Source organism: Portunus trituberculatus, chromosome 43 (assembly GCF_017591435.1).
Source record: "Portunus trituberculatus isolate SZX2019 chromosome 43, ASM1759143v1, whole genome shotgun sequence".
In the NCBI taxonomy this organism is placed as follows: domain Eukaryota; kingdom Metazoa; phylum Arthropoda; class Malacostraca; order Decapoda; family Portunidae; genus Portunus; species Portunus trituberculatus.
Window position 1 is genome coordinate 18,526,396 of NC_059297.1, and position 15,437 is coordinate 18,541,832.

At 37.8% G+C, this 15,437-nt stretch overlaps 1 protein-coding gene across 1 annotated transcript in view; it reads left to right on the plus strand.

Moving 5' to 3' along the window:
• LOC123518295 (major facilitator superfamily domain-containing protein 12-like) overlaps positions 1-15,437 on the plus strand; it is a 36,331-nt gene that overhangs the window by 4,478 nt on the left and 16,416 nt on the right. Inside the window, 2 exon segments of the mRNA XM_045279031.1 lie at positions 10,412-11,451; positions 11,965-12,070. Of these exon segments, the coding sequence (XP_045134966.1) occupies positions 11,293-11,451; positions 11,965-12,070 (265 nt within the window). The 5' untranslated portion in view covers positions 10,412-11,292.

Here is a 15,437-nt window from a genome sequence, read left to right on the forward strand (position 1 = left end):
ATATATATATATATATATATATATATATATATATATATATATATATATATATATATATATATATATATATATATATATATATATATATATATATATATATATATATATATATATATATATATATATATATATATATATATATATATATATATATATATATATATATATATATATATATATATATATAACTGCTGATATCAATGATTAAGTATGGCTCTTTGGGAATTGATGTGGGTCACATGCACTCGTGCTCATTATCAATTCACCAGTGTTGAAATATAACATTATCTCTCCACACAATAGTCATAATATCATTCATTGTATGGGTCAGTTATCATGTTTTGGTTTGTATTAAGGTCATATGCTGACGTACCATCAGCGCGGTGCCCACTATTGTGCGAGCTTTAAATAAATAAGTGAATTTCTAGGTTAAGTTTATCCATAGTTAGGTTAAGCATTTTTAGTTCATTGTGGTAATGTCCCCCCCCTGTACATTTTCAGTGTATTTTTTTTACATTGCCTAATTAATAAACCGTTTATTATTATTATTATTACGTATGAATAATAGTTTAGGACCGACTGTGGTAGAGAAATGGGAATATTCTCAAATTACGACTACATTAAAGTGAATAGTAGACAGTGTTGTGGTTTCCAATGGTGTTTTCATCATTGTATTGCTGGGTCTTCAACTCGCGGCCCACCAAGCGATTTTCTGCGGTCCGCTATATCCAAGAGGAGAGAGAGAAAAAAAAATTATAATCTCCATATCTTAAAAACCCAGCTTTAATTAAGGACTACCGTAGTCTTCAAAACAACCTCGCATGAGGATTGCCCCAGTTTACGGGATATCACGTTGCCTTCCAAGCACACGTAGAAAAAAAAAAAAAAATGTGGCCCTTTAAGATTCCCACCAGCATGATGTGTGGCCTTCGAATCATATGAGCTGGAGACCCTTGTTGTAGTGAAAGTTTATAGGATTGGAATTGGGGTTATTTAGTTTTTGAGAGTGCATTTTCACGATTCGAATGATGATTAAACAGGCTTTAGTATAAGTTGAGAATTTCGATAGTGTTTTCATGAGTCTAGTAATATTTTTTACAAAAGTTCTTCATCATCACTAGGTAAATATCCATGAAAACTTAACTAATCATAGCAGCAGCCTTTGGAAATATTTTTTAATTGGAGTTCAACTTGTTCTAAATTATACGGGTGTGGATTTGTTTTGATGTCCCTGAAGAAGAATGTTGCCTTTTTATACGCCGCTCGCTGACAGGTACGTATTTATACAGACAAGGATTGACCCCCTCGAAAACAGATGAATAAATAATGAAAATCAATAGAAAATAAACAGCAATAATAATGATAAATAAATAAATATATAAAATAATGAAAATAATGCAATAGTATGTATTGGATTGGCTGTATGATCATGATTTTATGATATATATATATATATATATATATATATATATATATATATATATATATATATATATATATATATATATATATATATATATATATATATATATATATATATATATATATATATATATATATATATATATATGTGTGTGTGTGTGTGTGTGTGTGTGTGTGTGTGTGTGTGTGTGTGTGTGTTTAGAGGAGGGATGGGATTAATTGATTATGCCAGAGGGATAGTTACAGTAATGAAATTGGATGTTTACTCCTTCAAAAAGAGACTCATTATGTCATTGAATAAAACCTTTAAGAGAGGGAAGTCAGTAATGTGCCACCGTGAATAAGAGAACAAACAATAATCAGAGTTATCATAGAAACAATGACATGAGGAAAAAAGTGCAAATAGTAACCTTCATGCCACGTGAACCTAACCCCTTATCATAACACGGTTTCCCAACAGTATCAGATCTGCAGTGGTGCAGCATTTCCAGTATCACTTCACCTGCTCCCTGCACTACAACTACTACCTCGTAATCTAGCAACAGGTATTGTCAGTGAGCACCGCTTAGTCCCGAACAAGAGCCTGCAAATATCTCTCAGCCTTATCCTTCAGGCTTAGTGTGTTTCGCTTCATTCTTAAGTCTTCTATCTTACTTACTAGCTATGAGTGGTTCTAAAATCACTTCCGATCTGCTCATAAACTCATGAAAAAAAAACAATAGTATCTAAGGCGACAGAGAAACTCATGACTGAAGTAAGACGCAAAGCGTAACGGGAGTCTATTCGGAACAGTACTCGATTTTTTACCAAACTTCACTTTTTGATGTTTCCTTGTTATATTTCAGCTATTTTAATCAGGGTCCAGTGAAAGTTATTGGCGTATTCGTAGGTGTTTTCATGATTCTATTGATAGTGTAAGGAGAATTTCTCAGTCAATAGGAAAACATCCAAGCTTATTAATCTCAGTGGTTCTTGGAAGATAGTTCATATGTGAGAGAGCAAACTTAGGAATATTGCTCCAGGACAGTGCTCCATCCCGTATTGAACCTTCAGGCCTCGTGTTTTGTTCACCTCTCATCTGGGTTCCTTCATTCTACCCTTAAGTCCCTGTCATTCTGGTGTGTTTGGCTGGATGATATTCGGTATTGAGTCATTGAGTTCTGTCCTTACCTTGCTCCTCACGTGTCTTCTATTTTTCCTCCTTTTGCGTTCCTTCATAATCTTGAAGTTATGATATCTGGTTTGATTTTCTTCCAAAATTTATTTACTGCATTGGATTGTGCATTGATCGATTGTATATTCAAGTACAGCTATTCGATTTACATTTTTTTCTTTCTTTTATCAATGCATCATCAGAGCATCTCAAGAGTAATAGCTGCGTGTCTCTGTTTGGCAACCTTTATGCTTTCCTCCGTAAGTTGATGCACCTATTGGGAATTTTGAATGATAACAATGATAATAATAATAATAATAATAATAATAATAATGCCAAGGGTCTGTTTAAATTATGCTTAATTTTAACTTCTTTGATACACATTTGTTTTTGTTGTGTCGGCATTTTTTTGTACATTGATATTGAAGAATGGTTTTACTTTCCTTTTTATTCACAATGTTTCTGACCGGTCTCCTGCATTGATGGTTTTTTTTTATATGTTCTATTTCTTTTTATTTTTTCCATTTATCTTCAGTATTGGCTTTGATTCTTGCATTAGTATTGGACAGTAGTAGTTTTGCTGGTCTTATTTAGAAAATTACTTTTTTTTGTTATTTTCTTATTCATTGATCAATTGTTTTTCATTTTCTTATTCGTTTGTTGTATATATGTTCCTTCATGTGAGTATTTATATCCAATCAACTTCGAGTAATTAATTCGTAGTGTCGTTATTGCTTTTTGCATTTATATTAAGAAATTGTTTTGCTCTTTTGTTTGTTTATAGGTGCATAAAATTCATTTTGCTGATCTTCCCTCGGTACTTAGATGTTTGCCCAGATTTTTAGATCCGCCATCAACTATGAGCATTTGTATGTGTAGTGTCGACATCATTTTGTGCATCGAGATTAGAAATTAAATTGCTTTACTCATTCAGAGGTGCTGTAAGCTGCGTCCTTTTGAGAATAGGGAGTATGCCGTGCTTGTCCTCTGAGGTTGACAACAAACTTACGGCGATTTCGTGCTGTTTATTTTTATTTTTTTTTTTTTTTTACTACATTTTGACTTCGTTTTTGTGCCTGATACTTCTCCTTCACTGCCCAGGAGGTTAAAATAACATCTTTATTTATTTAGACGCAATAACTTAGCCCTTTCGCATTTATTTACATGATAACCCTTTTGGAGTGACTGGTATATTTTGCTTCAGTGATGCCAAAGTTTAATCTCAGATGGATCGAATATACTTACAGGACGTGGTATAAATAGCCGTGGCGTATGCCGTATCTCCCTCTCTGACTCCTTTACAAAGTAACATGGGTTATATTTACCCCGTAGTTTCTTTTAGTTTTGTTTCGTGTGTGTGTGTGTGTGTGTGTGTGTGTGTGTGTGTGTGTGTGTGTGTGTGTGTGTGTGTGTGTGTGTGTGTGTGTGTGTTCCCAGTGAAAGAGATTTATGAACTGTATGTTAAAGTTATCTTACCTATTCATGTGTTGTGTTGTTAATATTACTGTTACTTGTGAAATCATTTAGAGGGGCTACGTTTGGCATATTCTCTCTCTCTCTCTCTCTCTCTCTCTCTCTCTCTCTCTCTCTCTCTCTCTCTCTCTCTCTCTCTCTCTCTCTCTCTCTCTCTCTCTCGAGTTTTAAAGTAAGATATTATGTAACATGAATCTCTCCCTTCAGTATCTGTAATTTACTATGATTCGTTGTTTAATTTGTTTAATTGCATAATTGGTGAATAATTCTCTCTCTCTCTCTCTCTCTCTCTCTCTCTCTCTCTCTCTCTCTCTCTCTCTCTCTCTCTCTCTCTCTCTCTCTCTCTCTCTCTCTCTCTCTCTCTCTAGTGTGGTCGTTACAATAAACAATGTAACGAACACTGATAGCGAATTCAAGTTAGGTCCACGTAGATACTGACACGCCCATAGCTCCACCAACCACACACAGGAACGAATGACACACACACACACACACACACACACACACACACACACACACACACACACACACACACACACACACACACACACACACACATTAACGTTGTTTTGTATCATCAAGCAAGATAAGATTCGCGCCTCACTCAGGTTCCAAAATATTTATAGAGGGGAGCTGTTACTGTCTTCCGTAAGTTAAATCGGGCGTGTTGTGGAAAAATTTCAACCTTGCCTATTATAGTATGGACTGCAGGAACTCTTAAGCTGTTATCGGAGGGACGCACATGGTTTTGTTCAGTGTGATTATAGAAACTTAGATATCCTTTGTATATTTAGGGGGAGAGGGAGTGATTGGAGGTTTATGTAAATAATTTAAGTGTCCAATGTTGTTACTAGGTAGGTTTGTACTGTAACATTAGTCATGAAGCTAATTCGTGCTAAAAGTTTGTAGTCTCTCTCTCTCTCTCTCTCTCTCTCTCTCTCTCTCTCTCTCTCTCTCTCTCTCTCTCTCTCTCTCTCTCTCTCTCTCTCTCTCTCTCTCTCTTTCGCTCATTTATTATTTTTTACGGGTCCCCATCATGACCGATACTGACTTACTAGTGATTTCCACGCGAATGATGTTAGGTCGATTAGAGGTCAAGTTTGAATCACTTCACGTGTTCGTATCCTTGAGGAGTCTCTGTAAAATTTTCCTGAAGTTGAAATAACTGTTAGCGAGGAACCGTTACCTGCATCGTGTTCTTAACTGCCTCGTGTGTGAATAGTATATAACTGTCCGTTCTTTATTTACAAACTGCTATTAATATTTTGTATGGTCAAATATAGTAATGAAATAGACCCTATAAGATGTTCACGGTAGTCAAGCCTGCATTTGTAAACAAAGAGACAGTTGCAATATAAAGGGTTGGAAGGGATCCCGAGTCACCTGTAGCATACGAACACAACACCATCCCGGGTATGAGAGGAGCTGCTGGCAGCGAGTGCAGCATGAGATGGTTTCCACCACCAGTAGTGTTATTAAAGTGTTATTTCAGTACCGTTTGTTAATGTTTGCTAAGGGATCAATTATTCGAAACCATGACAGTCATATCTCTCTCTCTCTCTCTCTCTCTCTCTCTCTCTCTCTCTCTCTCTCTCTCTCTCTCTCTCTCTCTCTCTCTCTCTCTCTCTCGTCTGGGACTTGCCCCTGATGACTCCCTCACAAATCATGCGTCTCTACATGGCGTGAACACAACATCCGCTGTGTGACACACCTGCCTGGCTTAGTACAGTACATACTTTATAGCCACCAGGGCATCATTGCATCACTCAAGGCTCTTTCGATCAAAACTGGTGTGTGAAGGAGGAAAGTGTGGCTTGGTGGTGGTGAGTCACCTGGATGAGTGTATCGTTTTTTTTCCTCTTAGTGTGTGTGTGTGTGTGTGTGTGTGTGTGTGTGTGTGTGTGTGTGTGTGTGTGTGTGTGTGTGTGTGTGTGTGTGTGTAATTTACCACGGTCGTCTGCTGGTCACTCAGCCAGCCTTTTCCACTACGGAGCGAGGTCAGAGCTCATAGACCGATTTTCGGGTAGGACTGAGACCACAACACACTCCACACACCGGGAGAGCGAGGCCACAACCCCTCGAGTTCCATCCCGTACTTTTTTACTGCTAAGTGAACAGGGGGTACACATTAAGAGGCTTGCCCATTTGCCTCGCCGCTTTCCGGCACTGGAACCCGGATCCTCTCGGTTGTGAGCCGAGCATGCTAACCACTACACTACGCGGTGTGTGATTCACATCGGTCGTATGCTGGTCACCCAGCCAGTCTTCCCCATTACGGAGCGAGCTCAGAGCTCATAGACCGATCTTCGGATAGGACTGAGACCACATCACACACGACACACATACACACTCCGTGTGTAATTCACTGTTTGATCTGCTGCAGTCTCTGACGAGACAGCCAGACGTTACCCTACGGAACGAGCTCAGCAGAGTTCATTGTTTCCGATCTACGGATAGGCCTGAGACCAGGCACACACCACACATCGGGACAACAAGGTCACAACTCCTCGATTTACATCCCGTTCCTACACACTGCTAGGTGAACAGGGGCTACACGTGAAAGGAGACACACCCAAATATCTCCACCCGGCCGGGGAATCGAACCCCGGTCATCTGGCTTGTGAAGCCAGCGCTCTAACCACTGAACTACCGGGCCACACACACACACTCCGTGTGTGTGTGTGTGTGTGTATGTGTCCTGAGGATGGTGAATCACGTGGATGAGTATTTCGTGAGTAATTCATTTTTCTGTGTGTGTGTGTGTGTGTGTGTGTGTCCTGGGGATGGTGAATCACGTGGATGAGTATTTCGTGAGTAATTATTATTTTTTTTTTGTGTGTGTGTGTGTGTGTGTGTGTGTGTGTGTGTGTGTGTGTGTCTGTCTGTCTGTTATTCATCATTACAGTGAATAAAGTATTGTTGAAATTAAAATATTTTTTTATTAACTTTAATTAGTACGTGACATTAATGATGGCGAAACTTCTATGGAATTGTTGTTAGTGAAGCGAAGAACAATAGTAACAAGCAACAATTGTTTGTTTATGTAACAGAATAATGAGAGAGAGAGAGAGGGAGAGAGCGCTCATGAACTGACTTATCTCCCTCCCCTCTCTCTCGTCTTCCTCTCCCTCACACTGTATTCTATTCATTCGATATTTATTAGGTCATGTTGTAGTTACTTTGTACCCTGCGCTATGTTGTTGTTCTTGTAGCTCCTGCTGCCGCCGCTGTTATAATACTGAATGGCAGAGATGGGACTCTTGGTTGGCTGGTTGAAGCAGGGAGCCTGGTGTAGCCTGATAGCAGTGGTGGGAAGGTTGTTATAACAGACGTCTGGCATGGTGGAATTGTGATGATGCTGACTGAAAAGTGATACCCTTTGGTAGTGATGCAGTAGATGATGGAACTTGTAGAAAATAAGTGATTTGAAGTAGTGGTGGTTGTGATGGTATGGTTTGGTATGAGGGAGTGTACTGCAGTTAATGGTTTGACTTGACTCCGTGTGTGTGTGTGTGTGTGTTTCCGCGGAGGTGGCTTTAGCTTTATTGGTAGTGTCTTGTGTGAGAGCCAGTGGTAGTCACTTGTAGATGTATGTAAATACGAAGTATCAATGCTATGTCTGAGCTACACTCCATTGGCTCTTGCTTCTACTTATTCCAGATAACTGTTTTTAATGAGGGAAAGGTGTACTTTTAATCGTTCAGGTATGTGTGTGTGTGTGTGTGTGAGAGAGAGAGAGAGAGAGAGAGAGAGAGAGTGTGTGAGAGAGAGAGAGAGAGAGAGAATATTTGATGTAGTTTGAATCAAGTATATATACTCGTACATGCGTACTGTAACACCTGTTGTTCTAGATTTACATATGAACACTGATCCTATTCGTGCGTCTCAACCCTAACAAAGCGAAATAAAAAAAAAAAAATAATAATAAAACGCCTGATCTTATAGTTTTGGATATGTATAGCATTGCCACACACAAACTAATTCCATGTTCTTTGTTTATTTTTGTTCATGTTTTTTCTTTATGATTACTCAAACAGTACAGAAAAGAACTGACGTACGTTTTACTAGACTCACGCATGTATTTTCATCATATACTTTGCCTGAGTTGATGGGATGACAACAAGGAAGTAAAACACGATTCACAATTAATAGGACTGCATATACCTAATGATTAATCACATAATAATGTAGGTATGCATGTATGTTTTGATATATGGAATGTTACGCGTAGGTCTCTTATCTTAAAGATTCTGTTCAGGTCCGCCTCATTACTCATTCTGCACGCCTTTACGGAAATCCAGTGGGTCACTCGGTTTACGGAAAAAACAAATAATTGGAACAATCAAATACCTTTTCTTTAGGCGTTAAAGTCTCATTACCTCGTAAATTATTTCAATGAACCTCGTGAAGAGATATTTGTCAGATAAATTCCTTAGTCGGCATTGACGTCACTGATGACACATTCTTCCAGACGGTCTCGTAGCGTGACTGAAGCGGGCTTAACTGGAGGCTGATGAAAACAAATAGTAACATATTATAATATTTATATATTAGTGATGGTCATATTAGACTCGATTATTAATGTATGTATATAGTACTATAAATACTAATGGAATAGAAGGGAGGTGGTGATGAAGAACAGTGTTGAGTGTAGCTTGCAGCCTAAGAGAAAACTGATCCTGGTATTGAGGTTGTCATGTGAGGCCTGACCGAGGTGGGCAGGGATTGTGTTTCAGTAGGGGAAGAGAGAGAGAGAGAGAGAGAGAGAGAGAGAGAGAGAGAGAGAGAGCATGCATCTGTAAGGTTTCTAGCTCCACGGAAAATTTTAAAGTTACAACACTGACCTTTGTGGCGCTCACATGCATTTCCATTATGCATAAATTACGTGAATGTTGAATGACATGATGGTTTTATGTGTAGCTGAACATATCAATGTTTCAGTATTGTGTATCAGTATGCCTGATAGTTTGGAGGGCAGCATTAGGGAACATCTCCCCGCCATGATTTTAAGAGCATAACATAAGGTAAGCTACAGGAAGCCAAGAAGTTTACACGTGACATTCTCAGTATGTAACGTTATTTGATACATCTACATACCCATTTTTCTTTCTCCATATATTTAATCATTATATTTGTGTTCTGTGTTCTTTTTTAGTCGGTATACTTATTTAACAGAAGGCACTAGTATATGATTTTCCTGTTTAGTATTTTGTACTTTGTAGGAACTACCGGTTCTGTTCAGTAACTTTATTAATTTATTTTTTTTATTTATCTATTTATTTTCATTAATTGATTAATTTGTTTATTTATTTATTGCACTTAAAATGTCTCACTGCCCATTCATCATTTGTGCAAAGAATATTTTCACATTATTGAATTGATTTATGCAATATTATGTCAAAAACTAGAAAAATTTCTTGGTGGCCAAAAAAGATGCATCATCTCATATCAATAAGCCATACTATATCTGGAGAAAACTTAGCATAACATTGTAGTACAGTGAACCTTGAATGCAGTATTATCATGTTTCCACCATCAATTGTATGAAAGATGGTTGACTTGATCCTTATACATTTTTAGTATTAATTATGCTACCACTAGTACATCCTCTCTAAGAAATAGTTTTTAGGTATTTAAATAACTTTTTTTTTTTTTTGTTTCCAAGAAGCCTTTATTGTATATACAATGCAATGTGGGGGACACTTCCATGTTTGATAAACACTGCTGAAGTAACAGCAGAATTTGTGGATGTATTTTGGCTTTACTACTATACACTACAGCAAGTTGCACTGTTTAACTTTTCAAACTAACATATGTCTCCAGAATACTAATGTCAAACATGAGTTTGTATTTTATAATTATTTCAGTAGGTTTTGCTGAACTCTAAACTCATTGCAATAAAGATGTTGGATGAGATGGTGAACTCATTGAAATCTACCCTGCTATGAAATGTATATAATCACATTCTGAGTACATATGTGAAAATGTTTCTAAAGTTGCAGAAGGAAAGTGTACATGTTATGAAGACAAATGCATGTTGGAGGAAAGGAAAGAGTTGAAATACGTATTTGACTTGTGAATGAATGTAGCTTTGAACACACACGTTGAATGGTTGTAGTTCTTGGCTTCCTTTCCCAGTAGGCAAGAGCAAGAAGAGGATTATGTCACAGGAAGTAGCCAGAGAAACAAGAAGCCCCACAAAAGTGTGGGTTCTTGTCTAGACTATAATTAATTTTCAAAGAAAAATACAGACTGAGATGTATAACTGTTAGATGCAGTGATGGTAAGTTACATGATGTCTCTTAATTTTGTCTTTGTTGTCGTATATTTGCCAGGTTCATTAAATATTATTATTATTTTCAGATGCTGGCTGCAGACTCCATACTTGATTCTTGATCCTCCTCTCCCTCCTCTTTCCTCCTCCTCCCTCCTCTCTTCTCTCTCCTCTCCTCTCCTCTTCTCTCCTTCTTCTCCTTGCCTTCTCACCACCACCACCACCACCACCACCACCATTACACACTAACTCACACACACACACACACACACACACACACACACACACACACACACACACACACACACACACACACACACACACACACACACACACACACCATAAAACTACAGTATTTCCCTCACATTCCTTAGCTCAGGTGTATGACCACTCACTCTCCTTTATTGCCGAGATAATGTTGTTTTTGTAGTGTCTGTCTGACATGCAGCATATAAGTCAGTTTTGCATTCAATAGGCAATAGGTTGTGCTAGTTTGACTTATTTTCTTAATTATATGTCACTGTTATTCATTTTCATTTGTCTATAATTCATTTTTGTATAGTTATTTCAATTTTGTTTTTGTTGTATTTGTTATTGAATTTTTGCAAAGCTTGCATTACTTGATTTTAATGTATTATCCTTACCTCTGTTATTTTATCTTTGTTTTGATTTAGAGCTACTTCTGATTTTATAAAAAGATATATTTTTGTCTATATATTATAGTTCATATTTCCCCACAAAGACTCATAAACATACATGCTTCTCCATCACCATTATTCCCTAACCTTATGCTCATGACTTTTCCATCATAATTTCATAGCCCTCTTTCTGTCCTTTACACTTCAATCCTTTCTACTCACACCACAAATATCACCTCTTTCCTCACATTGTAGACTATTTCCTTCCTTTCTCTTCCTTGTCTCCCTGTGCTTCTTTTCCATCCTACGCCTCCACCACAACCACCGCAAACATGTCTGTAATCTCACTGCGCACCAAGCTTGGGTATGGGTTTGGTCATGTGCTGAATGACCTCTGCTCAGCCATGTGGTTTACGTACCTCTTAGTTTACTTCCACCATGTCCTGCTCTTTGACAATGGTCTGGCTGGGGTGGTGCTACTTATCGGACAGGTAAGTAAAAAAGGGAGATCTTTTTTTAATGTTGTCATTTTAAGTGGAATATTTGGGTGACTGTCAGTTTTCTGCATGTTTAATGGGTTTTTTTCAAAGAAGTTAATATTCAAGGATGAACTGTCACTATCATGATTTAATGTTTTCTGCTCAGAAGTGTTAGTAAAACATATCTGGTTGAATGCATTGTAGGAGAATGATTGACCAATTACTTACTCATCTCTTTAAGTTACAATGAGAAAAATTATTAAAGAAAATTACTCATATAAGAGGAGAAAATTTTTTATTTTTTAAGAGGGTATTAAGGAAGAACTCTGTCACAGTCAGCACAAACCATAGAATAGGTACATAAATCTAGTGTTATAACTGATTTAGGTAAAGAGGAAAGTTTAATTATTATAAACATAATGCATGTTATATTCTCTCTCTCTCTCTCTCTCTCTCTCTCTCTCTCTCTCTCTCTCTCTCTCTCTCTCTCTCTCTCTCTCTCTCTCTCTCTCTCTCTCCAAACAGGTTGCAGATGCCCTGTCTACTCCTTTTGTTGGGCGGGAGGCAGACCGAACTGATGACCTGCCATTCTGCGTCCGTTACGGCAGAAGAAAAACCTGGCATCTATTTGGTAAGAGTCATCATGAGAGTTGGGTAGTCGGACTAGAACAGAATTAAGACTGGATCGGTTGTAATTTTCTTGGTCAGTAACATTATTCCTCCTCTTGTCACTATTCCTAGATTTTGTCCACACAATTTAACTACCATCTGCTATTCTTAGATTTTCTTCTGGCTTATTCATTTAGCTCCTGTGATATTGATATTAGCCCATTTATATTTGTGTATGGGACTGATCTCTTTATGTTTCTTCTTTCATTATTTACTTCTATTCTTTGTTTCCCAGCTTTTTAAGTGTGTGTGTGTGTGTGTGTGTGTGTGTGTGTGTGTGTGTGTGTGTGTGTGTGTGTGTGTGTGTGTATTTACCTAGTTGTATTGTACAGGGTTTGAGCAGGGCTTATAGTGTCCTGTCTCCATGTCTCCATTTATCTAATTTTTCCTTAAAGTTATGCACATTATGTGCTGTAACAACTTCATTATCCACTTCACTGTTAAACTGCCATGCACTCCTCCTACCATTTCAAGTTTCCAGATCAGTCTCTGGTGTGGTACCTGTTTTTAAATCCAGATATATTCCATCAGCCCAACCATCTCTTTCCTGTATTACATCTATCACCCTCGAATAGTAACATATCAGGTTTGTCGTGCATGAACGCCCTTTCCTAAAACCAAATTGACACTCACAAAGTATGTCATTTTTCTCCAAGAAGTCTGTCCATCTAGTCTTCACCACCCTCTCACACATCTTAGCTACCACACTTGTAAGTGACACTGGTCTATAGTTCAATGGGTCTCTCTTGTTACCTGATTTATAGATTGGGACAATGTTAGCTCTTTTCCAGTCTTGTACACCTTCCCTTAATGAGGCATCAATTACTTCACAAACTTTTTCTGCCAATTGCTCCTGCATTCTCTTAAAATCCATCCTGATACCCCATCAGGTCCCACAGCTTTTCTCACTTCTAAACTCCCCATCATGTTCTTGATCTCCTCCACCGTTACTTGAAACTCCTTCATAATCCCTTTCTGTTCCATTACCAGTGGTTTGTCAAAAGCAGTCTCCTTTGTGAATACCTTCCGAAAGCATCCATTCATAGCCTCTGCCATTTCCTGGGATCTTCACTGTATACTCCATTTACTTCTAAACTTTCAATACTTTCTCTATTTTTGATGTTGTTGTTCACATGTCTGTAAAAAAGCCTTGGTTGGTCTTTACATTTATCAATTATATCCTTTTCTTGTTTCTTTCTTTCTTCTCTTCTAATCAACACATATTCATTTCTTGCTCTTTTGTAACTTTCCCACTGCTTAATCCGTCTTTTCCTTCTCCACCTCTTCCATGCATCCTCTTTTCTTGTTCTAGCCTTTTCACATCTATCGTTAAACCAGTCCTGCTTTCCAACTTCTCTATGTTGTCTTATTGGTACAAATTTTTCTCACCTTCTTTGTATATTTTTATAAATTCCTTCCACTTTTCATTTGCTCCTTAGCACTCTTGAATTTCATCCAATTTGTCTCTTGAAAGAATTTCTTTAGGTTTCCAAAATCTGTCTTGGCATAATTCCATCTTCCCACTTTATATTCTTCATTTCTTCTAGATTTCTCTTCGTCTATCACCTTGAACTCCAAAACTGCATGATCACTCTTTGCTAAAGGGCACTCCACCCTCATCTCCTCAATGACCATTGGCTCTGTACTAAAGACCAAGTCCAGTCTTGACGATGCTCCCTCTCCTCCAAACCTAGTATCTTCTTTGACCCACTGAGTTAACACATTTTCCATTGCCAGTGTCAATAGTGTATTTCCCATGTTGTCTCTGATCCTTCCATTGACCAGTCCTCCCAACACACCTCTTTACAATTAAAATCTCCCATCATTATAGTTCGTTCACAGCCACCCAACATTTCTTCCAGACATGTTCCTGTATCACTTATCATTTCTTCATATTCCTGTACTGACCATGCATTTGTCTTAGGTGGTACGTACACCACTATGTAGTGCCTCTTTTTCCTTCATTAGTTTCTGCTCTGATCTTTAGCACTTCTGCCTTTCCCATACCTTTTTCACTTGATCCACCTTTATATCTTTTTAACCAGCAACATCACTCCTCCTCCCATCTTACCTACTCTATTTCTTTTCCAAACGTTATATTTCCTTCTCCAACCTTCATCAGGTCTTCTCCTCTCTCAGTTTTGTTTCAGTAAGACCCACAATATCTGGGTTCTTGTCCTCAAGTAATCGTTGAGTTCTAAAATCCCGATATCACTCCATTTATGTTGGAATACATTACATTTCGCTCATATGTAAGTTTCTTTAGTCCTTTCTTGCTGTACTTTTCTGGGTTATGAACCACTTCCTCAGTCTCATATCCAAGATTCTCCAGAAAAACTCTTTCTTCTCTCTTCTGTCCTCTCTTCATTTTTTTCAAAGCCTCCTTTCTCAACTCATTTAACATTTCTCTTCCTTTTCACCGAGATCTCTTCTCAACCAAATCTTCCTTGTTGTTTCCTGCTGGGCTAGCCTCCATGACTTCTCCACCAATTCATCTACATCCTTTTGTGACTTAAGTTTGATTCTTATTGGCCTCATACTGTGTGGAAAATGTATTTTCCAATATCCTTCACACACTACCTCATCCTGATCTTCTTTTCATGTCCTCTTGTCCTTCCATCTTCCTCTGTCAGCAGCACCAAGTCTTCCTTGTCTATCTTTTCAATGCCATTAACTATCTTGTACATTGTTATTAGGTCTCCTCGTTCTCTTCTGTCTTGTAAGGTTGGTAGTACTCCCATTTCCTTCAGTCGTTCTTCATATGTTAGGTCCTTTAGTTCCAGCATCATCTTTGTAGCAATCTTCTGTATCCTTTCTAATCTTCTTATATCCTTTTTAGAGCTTGGAGACCACACCACAGCTGCATATTCCAGCTTTGGATGTATCATGCTTGTGATGATTTTTTTCATTATATCTTTGTCCATGTATTGAAATGCCACTCTTATATTAGTCAACATTTTATGTGATGATACAAATATCTTGCTTATGTATTTTTCGGGGCTCAGATTTTCCTGTATAATCATTGCAAGATCTCTTTCCTCTTTAGTCTTCATTATTTGTTCCTCTCTCATCAAATAGTTCCATACTGATCTTCTTTTGCTCTTTCCTAGCTCCATTATGTGACATTTCTTAGCATTAAATTCCAATTTCCACTTCTTACTCCACTCATAGTTTTTGTTTATATCTTCCTGTAACAGCAGACAGTACTTCCTGCTTTTGATGACTCTTAACATCATCAGCAAGTAAATTAAAATAACTGTTTACCCCAACATGAATGTCGCTTACATAAATCTGAAACATAATGGGGGCTAACACTGACCGTTGTGGCA